At 48.1% G+C, this 20,713-nt stretch overlaps 1 protein-coding gene across 5 annotated transcripts in view; it reads right to left on the bottom strand.

The window, feature by feature from the left end:
* Positions 1-20,713, bottom strand: part of CFAP251 (cilia and flagella associated protein 251) — an 84,331-nt gene that overhangs the window by 24,081 nt on the left and 39,537 nt on the right. For all 5 annotated transcript variants that reach the window (XR_008511722.1, XM_024256066.2, XM_054526286.1 and 2 more), the window contains 9 exon segments: positions 19,823-20,017; positions 18,565-18,815; positions 17,923-18,074; positions 16,250-16,423; positions 14,854-15,038; positions 10,049-10,163; positions 8,948-9,111; positions 1,800-1,890; positions 1,448-1,591 (listed from right to left, as the gene is read on the bottom strand). Coding sequence is in view for 4 of the 5 variants with exons in the window: in XM_024256066.2 (XP_024111834.1) it covers positions 1,448-1,591; positions 1,800-1,890; positions 8,948-9,111; positions 10,049-10,163; positions 14,854-15,038; positions 16,250-16,423; positions 17,923-18,074; positions 18,565-18,815; positions 19,823-20,017 (1,471 nt within the window). In the remaining variant the exon portion in view is untranslated.

Below are 20,713 nucleotides of genomic sequence, written 5' to 3'. Positions count from 1 at the left end.
TGTAGCAGGCTCTGCCATCTGTGTTTGTGTAAGGACACTCTATGATGTTCACACAATAACGATGTCGCTTAATGACACAGTTCTCAGAACATATCCCCAACATTAAGTGATGCATGATTATATATATGATTATATAAATATGTATAAAAAAAGGAAAATATTAATAAAAGTCAGAAGAAATACAATAAATTGTACTTTATTTATGTATTAATTTTTTTGAGATAGGGTCTCGCTCTGTCTCCCAGGCTGGAGTGCAGTGGCACAATCACGGGCACTGAAGCCTCCACTTCTGGGGCTCAAGTGATCCTCCTGCCATGGCCTCCTGAGTAGCTGGGACCACAAGCACGGGCCACCACACCAGGAAATTTTTTTGGGGGGATGGGGATAGACAGGATCTCCCTATGTTACCCTGGCTGCTCTCAAACTCCTAGGCTCAAGTGATCCTCCCCGACTTGGCATCCCAAAGTGTTTGGATTACAGGCGTGAGCTGCCACACCCGGCTTAATTGCACTTTAAACAACAGTTTACATGAGGAGCATTTCCCTGAGATGCTTCTCGACCCTGCTTGGGGCTTCTTGCATCTGGGGGTGCTTTTGCGGCACGGTCATGAGGGATGGCTGCACCCCCCGTGCTCCACAGTCCAGACGAGCACCCACCTTCCTAAGGGGCCCCATTAACTAACACCTGCTAGGTTAAGAGCAACTAGACAGCGAGAATAACAATGATGATAATAACTCCCTCCCTTCACTGAGCTCTTCCTGTGCACCCAGCACCGTGCCCAGGGCTGCTTATGCATCAATCCCCTCCTCAAATCCTATGAGGCTGGCCGGGAGTGGTCGCTCATGCCTGTAATCACAGCACTTGGGGAGGCCGAGGCTGGCAGATCACTTGAGGTCAGGAGTTTGAGAACAGTCTGAACAACATGGCGAAGCCTCGTCTCTACTAAAAATACAAAAATTAGCCGGGCGTGGTGGTGGGTGCCTGTAATCCTAGCTACTTGGAAGGCTGAGCCAGGAGAATCACTTGAACCTAGGAGGTGGAGGTTGCAGTGGGCCAAAATTGTGCCACTGCAGTCCAACCTGGGCGACAGAGGAAGACTCCACCTCAAAAAAAAAAAAAAAGAAAAAAATCCTATGAGGCTGGTCCTCACCCAGCAAGGGTCAGGGCTGAGACGGCAGCCCCAGTCCGTCCAGTTCAACACCATGGTTGCAAGACCCATGCTCCAACCAACATCAAACTTCCATGAGGAGTGCGCCTTTTAGAAACAGCATATCTCTACCATAAGGCAGTTACTCAGGAGTGCATCTGAAATGCCCAGAACCGTCTTTCTGATCCATTTATGCAAGAAAAATGTGCAATTTTTGCTTTGACCTATAATGATTGTTCCCAGAGGTCGTTTTTTATAAATAGCACATCCCGTTGCTGCTCTTGTTTTCGTTCTCCCTACCTTCTCTTCAGACGGGTAAAAGCCAATTGCTCTCATGACAAAAGGAAGCTCTGACAGGCAAATGTGTTCTGACACCTTTCTGGTCTCCATTGTGTCGATGCCTTGACTACGAAGCTGAGAATAGTAGAAGTAGTCTTCTAGCTCCTATGTAGGAATACAACGGAAACACAACACGTTTAGGTTTAAGTCTGAAGCATCCGTGAATACTTCAAAGACATTTTCTAGAAAGTACATTTTAAGCTCAATTGGGGAACAAAGCTTTGGAATAAAGCAAGAAGGTTAACCCCAGGCACATTTGCTTTACAAACTTAACTAGATGTTACCAGGAGGTGTTTACTCTAGAGACAATTACCCTGTAGAATTTTCCTTCCCGGCCACCAGACAGCAGACCATAGAATGGGGTCAAGTCTTCACCCCCAAGAGAAACCGCTGCCTCCAGGACACTGGAACAACAACAGAAATGTCCCTATTAGAAAGCGCTCAAGCGTGAGCATGGCTCAGAAGGTGGTCCGCACAGCACTGCGGCCCTCTGAAGGGTATCACAGCGCAGATACAGTTAGGGTCTCTACACACTTGTTAAGAAAATGTCCTTTAAAATGAAGCCCAAACCAGAAAATTCCATTTCATGCGTGGAACTCAGAGGTAGAGGGCACCTGCCTTAATTATGGTGATATTCTCTTGATGATGACAGGGCAGGTGCTTGACAATTTGTCTGCAATCTTTGGGGAACATGTCTCTCCTGGGGGTGGGAGAGGCATCGCGTGTTCTGAAACCACAATCCTCCCAGACAGAGCAGCCTTAGCCGTAACTTTAGATCCACGAATGATCAGAGTCAAAAGAATGAGATATTGTACAAGTGGACTGCCAACACTAATTGCTTCCATAAAAACTCAGGAGACCACAGGGACCCATGCCAGTCGGATAAAAATAACCCTCTGCTCCCTAACTCAAGGTCAGACTTTCCAAAAATAGGCCCTTTCAATGGTAAGAAAACCTACTTTTGAATGAGACCAACTTTGCCTCCTACAAAAGGCTAATCATTAGAAATCATTCTAATAATCCACTAACTGGATTACTGCTAATCGGGTGATTAGCCTCTTTGCTGCGACATCAAGCACACCTCATGTAGACCACAGTGGGGAAGTGGGGAAGCGTCCAGAGTGTGGAGTCACACGGACATGAGTGCAAGTCCCGGCTCTACCCCTGGCAAGCTGTGTGATTCTGGGGAGGTGACTTAACCTCCCTGGCATCAGTGTCCTCCACTATAAAATGAGAAGATTCTGCCTCACAGCATTGTTGTAAGAATTAATAAATAAATGCACACACGGTATACTAGTCTGTTTTCATGCTGCTGATAAAAACATACCTGAGACTGGGCAATTTACAAAAGAAAGAGGTTTATTGGACTTTCACATGGCTGGGGAGGACTCACAATTATGGTGGAAGGCGAAAGGCATGTCTCACATGGCAGTGGCAAGAGAGAGAATGAGAGCCCAAGTGAATCAGGTTTCCCCTTATCAAACCATCAGATCTCATGAGACTTATTCACTACCATGAGAACAGCATGGGGGAAACTGCCCCCACAATCCAACCATCTCCCACCAGGTCCCTCCCACAACACATGGGAATTATGGGAGTACAATTCAAGATGAGATTTGGGTGGAGACACAGCCAAACCATATCATTCCACCTCCAACCCCTCCCAAATCTCATGTCCTTACATTTCAAAACCAATCACACCTTCCCAATAGTCCCCCAAAATCTTAACTCATTTCACATTAACTCAAAAGTCCACATCCAAGGTCTTATCTGAGACAGGCAAGTCCCTTCTGCCTGTAAAATCAAAAGCAAGTTAATTACTTCCTAGATAGAATGGAGGTACCAGAATTGGGTAAATACGGCCATTCCAAATGGGAGGAATTGGCTGAAACAAAGGGGCTACAGGCCCCATGCAAGTCTGAAATCCAGGAGGGCAGTCAAATCTTAAAGCTCCAAAATGGTCTCCTTTGACTCCATGTCTTATATCCAGGTCACGCTGATGCAAGAGGTGGGTTCCCATGGTCTTGGGCAGCTCCATCCCTGTGGCTTTACAGGGTACAGCCTCCCTCCTGGCTGCTTTCATGGGCTGGCATTAGTGTCTATGGCTTTTCCAGGCAAACAGTGCAAGCTGTCAGTGGATCTACCATCCTGAGGTCTGGAGGATGGTGGCCCTCTTCTCACAGCTCCACTAGGCAGTGCCCCAGTAGAGACTCTGTGTGGGGGCTCTGACCCCACATTTCCCTTCCACACTTCTCTAGCAGAGGTTCTCCATGAGGGCCCCGCCGCTGCAACAAACTTCTGCCTGGGCATCAAGGTGTTTCCATACATCTTCTGAAATCTAGGCAGAGGTTCCCAAACCCCAATTCTTGACTTCTGTGGACTTGCAGGCTCAACACATCATGAAAGCTGCCAAGGCTTGGGGCTTCCACCTTCTGAAGCCACAGCCCGAGCTCTATGCTGGCCCCTTTCAGCCATGACTGGAGTGGCTGGGATGCAGGGCACCAAGTCTCTAGGCAGCACACAGCATGGGGATCCTGGGCTTGTCCCAAGAAACTATTTTCTCCTAGGCCTCCAGGACTGTGATGGGAGGGGCTGCCAAGAAGATGTCTGACATGCCCTGGAGATATTTTCCCCATTGTCTTGGAGATTAATATTCAGCTATTGGTTACATAGGCAAATTTCTGCAGCCAGGTTGAATTTCTCCTCAGAAAATGGGTTTTTCTTTTCTATCACATAGTCAGGCTGCAAATTTTCCGAACTTTTGTGCTCTGCTTTCTTTATAAAACTGAATGCCTTTAACAGCACCCAAGTCACCTCTCGAATACTTTGCTGCTTAGAAATTTCTTCCACCAGAGGCCGGGTGCGGTGGCTCATGCCTGTAATCCCAGCACTTTGGGAGGCTGAGGCAGGTGGATCACGAGGTCAGGAGATCGAGACCATCCTGGCTAACACGGTGAAACCCTTTCTCTACTAAAAATACAAAAAATTAGCCAGGCATGGTGGCATACACCTGTGGTCCCAGCTATTCAGGAGGCTGAGGCAAGAGAATCACTTGAACCCAGGAGGTTGGAGGTTGCAGTGAGCCAAGATTGCGTCACTGCACTCCAGCCTGGGTGACAGAGTGAGACTCCATCTCAAAAAAAAAAAAAAAAAAAATTCTTCTACCAGATATCTTAAATCATCTCTCTCAAGTTCAAAGTTCCACAAATCTCTAGGGCAGGGGCAAAATGCCACCAGTCTCTTTGGTAAAACATAACAGAATCACTTTTGCTCCAGTTCCCAACAAGTTCCTCATCTCCGTCTGAGACCACCTCAGCCTGGACCTTATTGTCCATATCACTATCAGGCTTTTGGCTAGAGCCATTCAACAAGTCTCTAGGAAGTTCCAAACTTTCCCACATCTTCCTGTCTTCTTCTGAGCCCTCCAAACTGTTCCAACCTTTGCCTGTTACCCAGTTCCAAAGTCTCTTTGACATTTTCAGATATCTTTTCAGCAGTGCCCCATTCTGCTGGTACCAATGTACTATATTAGTCCATTTTCATGCTGCTGATAAAGACGTAACTGAGACTGCACAATTTACAAAAGAAAGAGGTTTATTGTTACAGTTCCATGTGGCTGGGGAGGCCTCACAATCATGGCGGAAGGTGAAAGGCACGTCTCACATGGCAGTGGCAAGAGACAATGAGAGCCAAGTGAAACAGGTTTCCCCTTATCAAACCATCAGATCTCGTGAGACTTACTCACTACCACGAGAAAAGCATGGGGGAAACCACCCCCCGCCCCACCACCATCCAACCATTTCTCACCAGGTCCCTCCCACAATACACGGGAATTATCAGAGTACAATTCAAGATGAGATTTGGGTAGGAACACAGAGCCAAACCATATCACAAAGATTGGAGACAAAAGTCCTTTCTTTTCCTCCTGTAATGAATGTTTGTTAAGGTGTGGGGTGGACTTAGAAAGCCCTGGCTGTGAATCCCAGCCCCACTGCCTCCTCTGTTGCTTGGGCAGTCATCAGACCCCTTGGAGTTAGCTTCTTGATGTGTTTGATGGGGATAATATTGGTGCCTGGCTCCCAGGATGGCTGTCAGGATGAAATCAGATGATACATGGAACTCACTCAGTGCAGGCCCCAGCCCTGAGAAAACTCAGCACAAGTGGTTGGGATTATTACGGCCACGGAAATGGGTATCAGCACCCTCCTACACCTTTCTTAGGAAGAGTCTGCCACGCACTGTCCTGGGTCCTCTCACCGAGGCATGCACAAGGCCATGGGCTGGCTTAAGGTCTGAGGAACCTGGGTATTCTCGGGGTGCCTGAGGGCCCCTCTAGCAGGGCTGGATCTTCCCCATTTCTCAGCTCAAATATTAGGCCATGGCGGCAAGTGTCCAGCTGAGAGGGCTCCCTCTCTGTGGCCTCCAGGCCAGGCCCAGGCCCAATCCCGACAAGCTCCGTGAGCAGCAAGGCCACTTTTAGCCATGTGGCTCTGGAGCAGGGCCAGGTAAAGGCCGGAAGTGACACAGAGGAGCCCGTCCCCAGCAGAAGCCCCTGAGGGGAAAGGCTGGCAAGAGCACCTGGTCCTCTGAGAACAGCCCGCAGCTCCTGGCTCTGGTGTTCAGAGCTCCCCTACATCCCCTACATCCTGGCCACCGTCAACTGACCCCAGAGGGGCCTGGGGGCTGCACTGGGATTTCTCCAACACAAGCTGGGAAAGAGACTCCCTCTCTCTGTGGTGAGAGTTATAATTTGTGAAATTTGGGAACTGTCAGCAGCCATCTTCCTGCTGAGTAAGGAAACCCAGTTCTGCAGAGAATGAAGCCAACAGCAGGGCCAAGTGGACAGCAAGTGCTGTGGGCACCAAGTGTGCCGCTGTCCATGGCCTTCCTGCGGTGTAGCTACATGCGATCCCAACGACCTTCTCATACATTCCCTTTTGCCTAAATTGTGCTTCTAACACTTGCAACAGAAAAGAGGTCATTAGGGCACAAAACGGAAATGACACTTATTGAAAACCTGCTGTGTACCCAGCAATCCATACAGTACTTCTGGAAAGGAGCTAAAGCTCAGCCCTGTGGCAAGCACACAGTAGGTGCTCTGTAAACGCTCCCTGGATGAGGAGGAGGAGGAATGGTCTGAACTTGGTGGTAGCAGTCCCATTTAACAGTTGGAGGAACTGAGGCTCCAAGAAGTGAAGGGACTTGCCTGGCGTCATCCAGCTAGCAGGTGGTGACTAGCTAGGATTCGAATCGGGGTCTCTCTGCTCTTGGCTGAGCAGGGCAGCAGGATGACAGGAGGCAGGGAGGATGAGCACAAAAAAGTAATGCAGGATTTTGAAACAGACGCCAGACAAGGAGAAGAGAAAGGGTGGCATGCTAGCACGGAGAGGGAGAAGAAGAGGCGTGTGGCATGAACCCTGAGAGAGGGGATGGAAGGGGCTCTCCCGGGGCAGAAGCGCCATAGACTGTGATGGTAGCAGTTGGGGCCAAGGGGTGCACTGACTAAAATGATCGAATGTGAGAGGATTTATCATCTTTATCTCCCCTACAACTCATTGTCAGTAACTCTAGTAGGAAATTCTGTTTGTTTACTTGTTTAGGTTTTTTACATTTCTTTCCATTAGTGAAGTGCTGATCCTATTAAGTCACCAGAAGCAGCAATGAAGTGATAATTAGTTTATAATGATCCTTTGTCCCCACCACAGATTAAATTGAAATTCTCAGAAGGCTGGACTCTGGCCAGGAGAAAGCTATTGGAAAGCAGAGGCCTTTTTTAATCCTTCTTAAATTTCTACGATTCCAGATCCCACGACGACTGAGAAGAAGACAAACATTTTAGAAAGAAGGTTCTAGCCGGGTGCAGCGGCTCACATCTGTAATCCCAACACTTTGGGTGGCCAAGGCTTGAGCCCATGAGTTCAAGACCAGCCTAGGCTTGGTGTGACTCTGTATTGACAAAAAAAATTTTTTTAAAGTTAGCCAGGCACAGTGGCATGTGCCTGTGGTCCCAGCTACTCAGGAGGCTGAGGCAGGAGAATTGTTTGAGCCCAGGAGTTCGAGGCTGCAGTGAGCCATGATCACACCTCTGCACTACAGCCTGAGCGACCGAGCCAGACCCTGTCTCAACAACAACAACAACAAATAGAAGGGAAGGTTCTGCTTGTCCCCACAGGGTGTGGCTTGCCCCCATGGTTCCAGGCAACAAGCCAGGGAGCAAGGAACCAGGCAGCCATTCTGAGGCCATGATCCCTTTTCAATAGGAGAGTTCACCTCCAGCTCCTAAATCCCCAAGTTCCCAAGATCTGCTCTCTCAGGTGAAGGCGGGGTGGAAGTCAGAGCTGCAAGTGCAATCTCAAACCACTGTGGTTCCAAAGCAGATTTAACTGGCTATTTTTGCTCATATTCAGGTTAAGAGTAGAAGCTTCAATATCTGCCATAAAAAGAAAGATGTGCATTTGGCAGATGGCAGGGGGTACACTGTGCTGGCAGCCAGGAATCAGGTTTGTTCTCTGAGGAAGGAAGGTGCCTCTGAGCTGTTTTTGCTCCTCAACATCACACTGCCAAGAGAGAGGCCCAGCCGAGCCACAGGCAGCGCAGGGGCTTGGAGAAGTGGTCAGGAACAGGAACTGGCTGCCACGTGGTTGACTCTGCCCTGCGGCAGCACGCCAGATTTGGGTAGATGAGAGGACAGTGTGGGTGCTTGTCCCCTCTTCATTAGGGAAGATCCTGAGCTCATAAGCAAATGCCCTTACAGGAAGAAGAGAAGAAAGGAAATCATTCACTTGCTGAGTACTTCGCTCTGTACTAGGTGCTTTTCCCGTATTTAAACTACCTGATCAGGGATCCTACAGAAGTTCCTATTATCACCCCCATTTCGCATGCTATCACCCCCATTTCGCATGCAAGGAATCTAAAGATGAGGGACGTTAAGAAGCTTGCCCTAGGCCCCATAGCCAGTAGAGGGTGGGCCCATATTCAAACTCACATTATCCCTTTCACCTCCAAGTCCACATACTCTCCAATGGTCAACTCTAGAATTCTCCAGCCTCGCCTCAGGCAGAGGTTCTCCATTCAGGGCAGGGAGGCTGAGAAGAGGAGCCGAAAATACCCACTTCAAATGATCCTCTTACTATTTCCGTAGTGCATGCTTTGGAGGGTCGGCCTAGATCTTTCTAGCAGGTGTGGATATGTGGAGGAGAGGGAGAAGCATTTTAGGGAGCAGGGGGTGAGCCCAAGGTGCTGTCACATCGCCTGAACTGCAAACACCATTGGTCCATGGGACAGGACAGCAAGTCCCGTCTGCAGAGTAACGTGAGCAATGCCACCGGGGAGCAATCTGAAGGCCAGGCCCTGTGACATCCTAGCACAGTGCCTGGCACGCAGTAGGGTTCAGTGTCTATCACTGTTGCTGAGTGAAAAGGAGTTTACACTGGATACCTTCCTTCTCGCCCCGTCGTGTACCTTAAGGTGATTTTCCACTGCACCACTGAGCGATCGTGCCCTCCCGCAGTGAAAGCGTAGTGGCCGTCATAGGAAACGGCCATGCCAGCCACCCCGTTCGGGTGGCAAACAATAGCAGATGTCTTATGTGGATTGCCATCAACTGGTAAGATCTGAAGTCCAACCTAGAAAGGAACACATAATTGGATATTCAGACTCAGGTAGCTGGGCCCGAGAGAGGCCTGGCACGTTCATATGTCACCTCCAGATCTGTGTGCCAGAAGGACCTGTGTGTCTGGACCCATCTCTGAGTGTGAGAACCACATTTAATGTAGCTGGGCATCCACACTCACCAGCCCTGGTAGGGGGCCCCTTGCACAGCTCTAACAGGTACACAGAAGAGAAGCTTTCCTCCCTGCCTTCATGGTCAGTTGTCCAGGGTTCTGCAGAATACATCTCACAACTTATGACTTCACACTTTTCTTTTTTTTTGACGGAGTCTCACTCTGTTGCCCAGGCTGGAGTGCAGTGGTGCGATCTCAGCTCACTGCAAGCTCCGCCTCCCAGGTTCATGCCATTCTCCTGCCTCAGCCTCCCAAAGAGCTGGGACTACAGGCGCCCGCCACCACGCCTGGCTAATTTTTTGTATTTTTAGTAGAGACGGGGTTTCACCATGTTAGCCAGGATGGTCTCCATCTCCTGACCTCATGATCCACCCACCTCGGCCTCCCAAAGTGCTGGGATTACAGGCGTGAGCCACCATACCCGGCCCGACTTCACACTTTTCAATGTAGATTATTCCTTAAATGTACAACAAAGTGTAACTAATTTGCATATTTTTATAAGAGTTTTTCCATGTAAATAAATAGGAAGGAAAAATCCTTTGGTGGCCCATGTATCTTCACTGGGAATATAGAAAATGCAGTAACTCTGCTCAGAAATGTCTCCCAAGAGTCTTCCTAACTCATCAAGGGCAATTTTCAGTATCACAGCTGACTGCGGTGGAAGCAGTTGGGCTTGGCTGTAAACCCAGAACTCTCTGAGTCTCGTGATCTTCGGTAATGACTGCTGCTCATGACACACAGAGTCAACTCCCAGAACTGGAGAAGAGAGCGCTGTTACCTTGTCTCTGTTAATAAACACCAAGTAGCGTTTCTGTAGCTCCGCCATGCTTCTCACTGGGAGGACTTGTGTCTGCTCAATAGGGGAACCATAAGCTGGCCCCAGAAGCGTCTTTCTGAAGGCAAAAAGAGAAAGAGTTTTTAAAATTCCACAAATCTCAACATAGGTTTTAAGATTCTTTGGTCGGGCCGGGCGCGGTGGCTCATGCCTATAATCCCAGCACTTTGGGAGGCTGAGGCAGGCGGATCACAAGGTCAGGAGTTTGAGACCAGCCTGGCCAATATGGTGAAACCCCATCTCTACTAAAAATAGAAAAATTAGCCAGGCGTGGTGGCAGGTGCCTGCAATCCCAGCTACTTGGGAGGCTGAGGCAAAAGAATCGCTTGAAACCAGGAGGTGGAGGTTGCAGTGAGCTGAGATTGTGCCACTGTACTCCAGCCTCCAGCCTAGGTGACAAAGTGAGACTCCGTCTCAAAAAAAAAAAAAAAAAAAAAAAGACTCTTTGGTCATGGATGGGGCATGGTGGCTCACACCTGTAATCCCAGTACTTTGGGAGGCTGAGGCAGGCAGATCAACTGAGGTCAGGAGTTTCAAGACCAGCCTGGCCAATATGGTGAAACACCATCTCTACTGGAGGAAAAAAAAAAAAAAATTAGCCAGGCATAGTGGTGCGCGCCTGTAGTCCCAGCTATTCAGGAGGCTGAGGCATGAGAATCGCTTGAACCTGGGAGGTGGAGGTTGTAGTGAGGTAAAATCACGGTACTGCGCTCCATCCTGGGCGACAGAGCAAGACTCCATCGAAAGGAAGAAGAAGAGAAGAGTCTTTAAAATTTCATAAATCTCAACATGGTTTTAACACTCTTGTCATGGTCAGAACGCAGTGGCTCATGCCCATAATCCCAGCACTTTGGGAGGCTAAGGTGGGAGGATTGCTTGGGGTTAGGAGTTCGAGTCCAGCCTGGGCAACATAGTAGTTTCCTGTCTCTACGAAAAATTAGCCTGGCTTGGTGGCCTGAGGCTAAGGTGGGAGCATTGTTTGAGCCTGGGAGGTCGAGGCTGCAGTGAGCCATGATCATGCCACTGCACTCCAGCCTGGGCAACACAGTGAGATCCTGCCTCGAAAAAAAAAAAAGAAGAACAACAATGAGAAAATCTATATCTCCACATTGCTGCACCCTATCCCAAGATAATCGTGAGTAATAGTTTGGTGTATATGACTCAAGAATTTCTTTTGTAATTATAATTTTTTATAAAAATAGAATTATGCTATTCATGCTTCATTGGTAATTTGCTTTATCTCATATTACATCTTTGAGATATTTCCACGTCATTACACAGAGAGCTGTCTTACTCTTCCTCTTTTTTTCTTTTCTAAAAGCAGCATCGTGTTCCAGTGTACTGACAAACCATCATTTAACTAATCCCCTATTAATGGGCATTTGGATTGTTTCCATTTTTAAAAATATTTTCAAACAAGACATCCTTTTACTTATGTCTTGGCATACTGCGTGAGTACTTCTGTGGGCTACATTCCTAGAAGTCAGAAGATATGATAAAATTTAATAGAGGGTGACAAATTGCTTTCCCAAAAGGTTACACTGATTCACACCCGCCCCCAGAAGCGGATGAGAGTGCCCGTTTCCCTAGCCTCTTGCCAATGCTAAGCACTATCAATCATTTTTATCTTTGCTAATCTGATTGGTGAAAAAATGATATCTTGTTTTCATTTGCATCTTTGACATACTAGTGAGCATCTGCTCATAGGTTTATTGGCCTTTTCCTGTGAACTGCCTTTTCACATTCTTTCAAATATTTTTTAAATGCATTTTTAAATTCTTTTGGATTTATCACAAAAAGACAATTCCTTCCCAATTAAGCCGTGGTTATGAGGCTTTCTTATTCCTACAGCTTACAAGATGCTTTATGCAAGGGCTTTTATTCTGGAATGATGGAAATGCTCTGAAGCTACAGTGGGGGTTGCACAGCACCATGAGTACTAAATGCCATGATGGAACTGTTCACTTTCTTTCTTTTTTTTTTTTTTTTTTTTTAAGACAGAGTCTAGCTCTGTCGCCCAGGCTGGAGTAAAGTGGCTAGTGCAATCCCACCTCAATGCAACTTCCATCTCCCGGGTTCAAGCGATTCTCCTGCTTCAGTCTCCCGCGTAGCTGGGATTACAGGTGCGTGCCACGACGCCCGGCTAATTTTTGTATTTTTAGTAGAGATGGGGTTTCACCATGTTGGCCAGGCTGGTCTCGAACTCCTGACCTCAGGTGATCCACCTGCCTCGGCCCCTCCCAAATGCTGGGATTACAGGCGTGAGCCACCATGCCCGGCTGAACTGTTCACTTTCAAATGGTTCATTTTATGTTACATGAGTATCACCTTGATAAAATTTTTTAAGATGCATTATGCTAATTTCAGATTGATCATCAATAGGCAGAAGCTCCCAACTTTGTGTCTAAAAGTCCCTCCTGCCTCTTTCCTCCAGTGAATGACCGTTAGCAGGAACTTCAGGCCCAAGCTCTGCCAGCCCTCATTCTCTAGCTCTGCCAATTCAGTGTCTTAGGACTGCGCATATCTGAGAGATATTCTTTGTTCAAAAAGTATGTGTTCATTAAAAACTATGCACAATGATTCTGAAGTCTTTCTAAAGCTCCTCTTTACATATGCTTTTGAGTGTTTTAATCGTTTAAGAAAATTGTCCTGGATTTTTCTCTCTACCATAAAACATGGCATTTCTCAGTCATTTTTTCTTGTGCCTTCTGGGAAAGAACTGTTTAAAACAACAACAACAACAACAAAATCCCGGGTGGTCCTGGCCTTTTGAGGATCTGTCTTTATCTGAGATACATTTCAAAACCATGATAGTCCTCAAGCCTGAGCCAGCTGCTGCCAGTTCCCTGACTTCCTTCTCCTGGTGGTGGTGGCAGTGGCAGCGGTGGTGGTCGTGGTGGATCACTGAAACATTCTCCCTTCCAACTTCTCCTGCCTCCATCCTTCTTTCCAGCCATACCCAAGACACAGCCAAACCAAAGGCAGAAGCTCCCCTCCAGCGCTGACCAGGTAAGATCCCAAAGCCAGGGCTGCGTCGAGGCCCCATAGCGCTGAGTAGAGGATGGGGTCGGGGCTAGGGTCAAGGGTCAAGTCCTGCCCTGCTTGACCTTGGACAAGTCACACAGCCTCCTGAAGCTCAGTGGGAGAATACTTAGCAGGGCTGTGGATGAGGGAATGGGATGACAGTGCAGGCCCTGCTGCACTCAAGGCACAATTGTCGGTGTTTCTTGTGAGGGCTCACCGGGGCCAAAGCACAGGGACCCATGTGCATGTGCAGGATGGCATCAGGAGGGAGGAGACGCCACTCTAGGATGCTGGGCTGCAGACGCCCTGCTCCCTGGTTGTGGACTCCCTGCTCCCCAGCAGCGGACACCCTGCTCCCCGGCTGCAGATGCCCTGCTCCCTGACTGGTGTCTTCCCCTTCATGCCTTCAACCATCCTGTGTTCCTGGCTCCAGCCCAGCCTCTCCCGGGACCTCCACAATCCAGAGTCTGATTCGTGGGTTCCCACCTGAATGCCAAGCAGGCATCTCAAGCTTGCCTTGTCCAGTCTGACCCCTGGTTTATCTCAAAGCTATCCTTCTCTTGTCCTCCTCATCTCTTTAAAGGTCCAGTCCATTCTTCTGACTTCGAGAGGTGTCTTCTCTCACACCTCCTTTTCCCTCCATTAGCAAATGCTGTTCACTTTGCCGGCAGGATATATCCAGAATCTGACCACTCCTTCTGCCCTCAGGGCCAAGCTGCCATCAGCTCTCACACCAGTTTCCCGAATCTTGCTTCTACCTTTGCACCCTAGAGTCTGCTCTCTGTACAGAAGCCAGACATCATTCTAAAGAATCGTCAGAACATGTCACTCCCCTGCTCAAAACCCTCCACTAGCTCTCGTCTTACCCGGGAAGGAGCCGGAGTCTCCAGGGTGCCGTGTGCCTGGCACCAGCCCGCACCTCTGACCGACTCCCCCATGCCTCCTCCTTGCCCATTCCACTCTGGCCTCACCAGCCTTCGTGGCATTTCCCAAACCCCAGACACCTCCCACCTTCGCTCACTGGCCCGTGCTGATCCACTGTCTTTCCTCCAACTGCACAGCCGCCCCTCGCCTCCCCCTCACTTCCTTCAAGTCTCCGTCCAAATGCTCAGATGTCCCCTGCTCTCCAAGGCCTTCCCTGCCTCCCCATCTTTTTATCCTGCCTTTTTCTTTTCCTTTTTTTTTTCTTCTTTGCACAGACCTGATTACCACCAACCTACTACCTTGCTACTTGGTCACGCTATTGCATCCCCTGCCCCCGCCAACATGTAAACTCCACAGTGATGGAAACAGTTCTGTTTTCATCGTCTTCAGCACCTAAAACGGTACCTGGCTCACGCAGGGTGTAAACAAAGGAGGGCTAGCAATTAAAGTTAAAACTCCTTTGAGACCCAAGAGTAAGAAAAAAATCAAACAATTGTTAGTAGCCCGGTAAAACTATGTTTTTCTTAATGAGAGGAGACTAGGAGATAGCATTAGCAACTTTCCCAGGGCCCCAGGGTCTGTGTCCTTCCTGGATTCTGCATATCTCACCGCCACACAGGGCCACATGACCTTGGTGAGAATTACTTACGTTATCTGTGCCTCAGTCTCCTCCTCTGCAAAGCGAAGAGGATAATAATAGTAGCCAAGCTGCTTGCAGGTCCCTACGTGGAGACTTGAAACAGGCTGGGGGCAGAGAACTCGATCCACGCCCCCGGCAATGGGAAGCTCCGGGTGCTTACCTGCACATTTTGGTGGTAGCATTAAAAAGCTTCACTTTGTAGCCACTGTTGCAAATAAGCAGGAAGAGTTCCCTGGTGAGTGGTGGGTACCAGACCATGCAGGTGGGATAGCAGCCCTGGTCGGTGTGGTGAATGTCCAGGACTTCCAGGCAGTCTTTGTAGCTCCTGAGAAGATCATACTCTATCTGCAGAGGAGCCCAGATGGACACACATGAGGACTGAGCCAAATTAAAGGCTCAGCTAAGGAACCCCAAGCTCTTGGGTGACAGCCTTTATAATCATCAGCCAACAGTGCTGTTCTGGGGGAGATGGTATCAGGTCTCCTAAGAGAAGACTTGCCTAGACCCGACACTAAGTCATCAGTACTGAGAATTCACTACCCGGAAGACAATGAGCTGAGTGCTCTAAAAACATCTGTCATGTCATCCTCAGAACTTCCCTGCAAAGGAGTACTGTTGTGCCCATTTTACAGATGAGAAAACAGATGTTCAAGGATGTTCAGAGTGGCTTGTCCAAGGTCACATAGCTAAAAAGTGGCAGAGTAAAAATTCAAAAATTCAAATTTAGATCCAGCTGACTCCCACACCTGACGTCTTACAGTTCTGTTATACTGTGTCACTTATTATCTTAGGAACTAATTCATACCTAAATGTCAGCCCAACACTTGGCAGTCACAAATCAGCAGCCACTGAACTGGGCCCATACAGGTATGCTTTCGTGGGCAGGGCAGAATGGATGGATGGATGGATGGATGGATGGATGGATGGACAGATGGATGAATGGATGGAGAAACTGAATAAAGGAAGGAAGGGGAGAGAAAGAAGGGAGGGGCGGGGGAGGGAGGGAAGAAGAAAGGGAAGGAAGGAAGGGAGGGAGGGAGAGAGGAGGAGAAGAAAGGAGGGAGGGAGGGAGGAAGGAAAAACAGACAGATACAATGACTGGTTGAATCCATTTCACCTGACTCTGTAATATCACGTTTGCCCCTGTCCCTACCTTTTCCTCTTATTTCACAACCTCTCCTAGTTTTCACATTTAGGTAGCAGCCTGACCCCAACTGATGGACATGAAGACAGTGTTAGTGAGTGTCAGCCCTCCCCGTGCACACTGGGAGGCAAGGGCGGCTGCTTTCCAAGCTGTGGGGAACTCCCTGCTCCTTGCCTTCTGACTTGTCGCTGCCCGGGAAGCCTCCTCGTTCAGAACAGGTGTCCCCAGTTGGTGTCCCAGCCATGTTAAGGCAAAATGCCAACCTGGAGAGGTTTGTGATCCTTCACTGTGCATTCACTTTCTCCAACAAAAACACATGTACTGTGGGCCTGGCTCTTTGCAAGATGCCAGGGATGTCACAAGAGTAAGACACAGTCCTGGTGACCAGGTCAACAAAAACTAAACAGCTCACCAAGAGCCTGTCTGTCCCAAGGCTCAGCAGTCTAGGCTCATTGCTGTCCAGGTAAACCCCAAACAGGAGACTTCGAATGCTTTTGCGATGAGAGCGAAGTCTTGCTAAGTACTCCCAGACCCTCTGTCCGTTTCTGACCACCAGCATGTAAACAGCCACAGTAAAACTTCTATCCTGAAGATGAGCAAAAGAGAAGGAGTTATCCCGTTTTATGTTTAGCAAATTAAGAATCATCATTATGGGTTGGGCGTGGTGGCTCACGCCTGTAATCCCAGCACTTTGGGAGGCCGAGGTGGGTGGATCACCTGAGGTCAGGAGTTCGAGACCAGCTTGGCCAATATGGCAAAACCCCATCTGTACTAAAAATACAAAAATTAGCTGGGCGTGGTGGCACATGCCTATAATTCCAGCTACTTGGGAGGCTGACACAAGAATTGCTTGAACCTGGGAGGAGGAGGTTGCAGCAAGCCAAGATCGTACCACTGCACTTCAGCCTGTGCAACAGAGCAAGACCCTATCAAAAAAAAAAAAAAAAAAATACTAAGAATATTTTCTTCAAAAAAAAAACTTAGTCTATTCAAGCAAGTAGTAAAACAATATCCATTTTAGTTTTAGTTTAGTTTTTTTCATTTTTTTTTGAGACAAGAGTCTTGATCTGTTGCCCAGGCTAGAGTGCAGTGGCCTGATCATAGCTCACTGCAGTCTCAGTCTCCTGGGCTCAAAAGATCCTCCAGCCTCAGCCTCCTAAGTAGCTAGGACTACAGGCACACGCCACCATACCTGGCTAGTTTTTTTTTCATTATTTTTTGTAGAGATGGGGTCTCACCAGGTTGCCCAGGCTGGTCTCGAACTCCTGCCTCTAGCAATCTGACTGCCTCGACCTCCCAAAGTGCTGGGATTACAGGTATGAGCTACACCTGGCCTAATGCCCATTTTACAGATAAGAAAATTAAAGTTAAAAGTAGAAAACTGAAAAGGTAGCGAGGGAGAAAGTATGAACGTGAAACTATGGTTTTACACACCTTTCCAGGTGCCCCCTCGCTGTCTATGGAAAGCCAAAAGCCTGACTCTTTGTGCCTTTGTCCTCCCTTTTCTTTGTCCAGCTACATACAGTAAAAAAGCCATGTGTTTTTGAAAGGTATGAAGGCTGCAAGTGAACCCAGTTGGAGTGGGAGAGCCTGGCCTGAGGGGACAGAGAGGCTGGACTGTGTGCACCCACAGTGTGCTGAGATGGCTTTGGCTTCAGAAGCGTTGTGTACACAAACCAGAGGAGTGGCCGCACCAGTGTGGGGACGGAGAGCGCTGGAAGGGACAGGAGTTTAGCGAAGACCACTGCTTTTCCCTCCAATATAAAGGCAGACCAACATACCTGCCTTATAGCTCACTGTAACCTCAAACTCCTGGCCCGCAGGGGTCCTCCCGCCTCAGCCTCCTGGATAACTGGGGCTATAGATGTGTGCCACAAGGCCTGGCTAATTTTTAAAAAATGTTTTTGTAGCAATGGGGTCCTGCTGTGTTTCCTAGGCTGGTCTTGAACTCCTCTCCTCCAATGATCCTCCCACCTCGGCCTCCCAAATCATTGGGATTACAGGTGTTAGCTACTATGTCTGGCCTCTTCTGGTTTCAAATAAAATTGCTAAGCCACTGGATGGGTTGTCCATGAAAATACTTACAGCAGTTGCCATATACTGGGAGTCATGGGAAAAGCTTATATGAGTCACACTGGTTCTGGAATATTTGAAAGGCTCTGGGCTTTCATTTTCTAAAGACATTGCATCAAGAATGTAAACTGTCCCCTCTGTAAAGCCAGCTCCAAGAAGGGCTCCTGAAATGACAAGCCAGAGAACGATGGAAAAGGATTACATTCATTCAAGAGATGTTGAGTCTGTGCCAGGCTTTGTTCTGGGTGTGGAGAAGACAGCAACTAACACAACAAAGCTCCTGTGCGGAGAAATGAACCGAAACGCATGATCTCCTGGGGTGAGCGCGCAGAGACGCAGATAGGCCCAGAACACTGAGGAAGCCCCAGAGAGAAGGAGCCTCATCCAGCCTGCTGGGGTGAGCGCACAGACAGCACTAGGCCCAGAATGCTGCGGGAGCCCCAGAGAGAAGGCGCCTCATCCAGCCTGCTGGGGTGAGCGCACAGAGAGCACTAGGCCCAGAACACCATGGGAGCCCCAGAGAGAAGGCGCCTCATCCAGCCTGCTGGGGGCTGGAGTCAGGGAGACTTCCTGGAGCTATGCCAGCCCAGGTGCATCCATCCCTTTCAGGGCTGTCCATGTGGAACCGACGGTAGGCTGATAAGATGAAAATACCTTCCGGGTTGTAGGTCAGACTCTGGACTCCAAGCCCCTTCTCAAAAACCCTGCTGAAAAGATATTGTTTGTTTTCATAATTCCACACTTTGATCATCCCACAGATGCTCCCGATGGCAATGAGGGGTTGATATGGGTGGCAGGAGATGGCACAAATGGCATCCTTGGGCTCTACAAATAACTTCTCAAGTTTGGTCCCATCTGTTGTTAAGTGGTACACCGCGGCATCAGATGTTCCAATGATAAAATTCCTGTTTGCCAAGGAGAGACCAAACAATATCAGTGTTTGCAGGGAATGGGGCATGCCAGCTATTCTGCTTCTAATTGCACATAAAACGCCTCTGTCGTCTGTAATTTAGTGACATTATTAACCCAACATTTCCAAAAATATACCACCAATACCCAACAGCCTCCATTTGCAAGTGAAAAAGCCCACTTTTCTCCATGTAAATTGAGTCATTAAGTATGCAGATGGACAGTCAGTTGTACAATTAGCTAATCTGCACATGCAAATATTCATTTGTGTATGCAAATATGGAGTTTGGTGCACACATACAGATGTGCCTGTAAATACTGCAAGGGTAATTAAGCAGACTCACAGATAATTCGGTCTTGAAATGTTATGGCTATTAATTATCCAGTGCCTTTAACCGCAGTGGCTAGGACAAGCTCAGCTTAGAGAAAAGAGACCAACCTGCAGCAAAAGACTCCAGACTCAACAGAGGTGAGAGCTCAGGGTTCAGGACTTTCCAGCTTCCAGTTACTAAAGAGTCTTAATATTAAAGTCATGTTTCATTAATTTTTTTTTTTTTTTTTTTTTTTTGAAACGGAGTCTCGCTCTGTCACCCAGGCTGGAGTGCAGTGGCGCTATCTCAGCTCACTGCAAGCTCCCTCTCCCGGGTTCACGCCATTCTCCTGCCTCAGCCTCCCGAGTAGCTGGGACTACAGGCACCCACCACCACGCCCGGCTATCTTTTTGTATTTTTAATAGAGACGGGGTTTCACCATGTTAGCCAGGACGACCTCGATCTCCTGACCTCGTGATCAGCCCGCCTTGGCCTCCCAAAGTGCTGGGATTACAGGCGTGAGCCACCACGCCCGGCCTTATGTTTCATTAATTTTTAAAATGATCCAATAGTTATCACAATCAGCCAGGGAGATATCCCAGGAACAACATGAACCTCCCACTGCATGCAAACTAAAGAAGACAGCGATCATTTTTCAACCATTCTACTGACTAGATTCATTAACAACTTACCTTAAGACAAAAAGGTCACCTTTTAAAGTGCAGTCAGGAGGATAGTTTGATTTTTCGGTAGGAGGAGTTGCTGGGGTCTTTGAAAAGGACAGAGTTCTTATGGCGCCCAGTTTCAAGTGACTGTACCAGTTAACAATAGACAGCGTGTGATCATAGAACTTAATGTTTCCCTTAATGTCACCTGTGACAATGTAGCTGAAACGGAGAATAACATCAGTTTTGCAAATAGCAATAATAACAAGTAGCATCTATGTAATACCTAATTATATGTCAGGCTCTGGATTCTGGGGCATTGCAAAAACTTAATTTAATACTGCCCAATGAGAATGATTTTACTGTTATCCCAATTTACATCTAGGAAACTAATGTTCAGAGAGTTAAGAAATTTGCTCAGGACATTGTGTTGCCAGATTTAGCAGATAACAATACAGAAACCCAGTTACATTTGAAAATCTGCATTAAAAAAATTTAGTGTAGCTGGGTGTGGTGGCTCATGTCTGTAATCCCAGCACTTTGGGAGGCCGAGTTGGGCAGATCACCTGAGGTCAGGAGTTCGAGATCAGTCTGGCCAACATGGTGAAACCCCGCCTCTACTAAAAATACAAAAATTAGTCAGGTGTGGTGGTGCGCACCTGTAATCCCAGCTACTCGGGAGGCTGAGGCAGGAGAATCACTTGAACATGGAAGGCGGAGGTTGCAGTGAGCCGAGATTGCATCATTGCACTCCAGCCTGGGTGACAAGAGCAAAACTCTGTCTCAAAAAACAAAACAGACAAACAAACAAAAAATTTAATGTAAGTACGTCCCAAATATTGCATGGGACATACTTATACCTGGCAATTTTATCAGGGCCATGTGGCTTGACTATGCAGGGAACCCAGGTATATCTAA

Source organism: Pongo abelii, chromosome 10 (genome assembly GCF_028885655.2).
Source record: "Pongo abelii isolate AG06213 chromosome 10, NHGRI_mPonAbe1-v2.0_pri, whole genome shotgun sequence".
In the NCBI taxonomy this organism is placed as follows: Eukaryota; Metazoa; Chordata; class Mammalia; order Primates; family Hominidae; genus Pongo; species Pongo abelii.
Note: the sequence above shows the minus strand (reverse complement) of the source record. Positions and strands in the feature narration are given on the sequence as shown.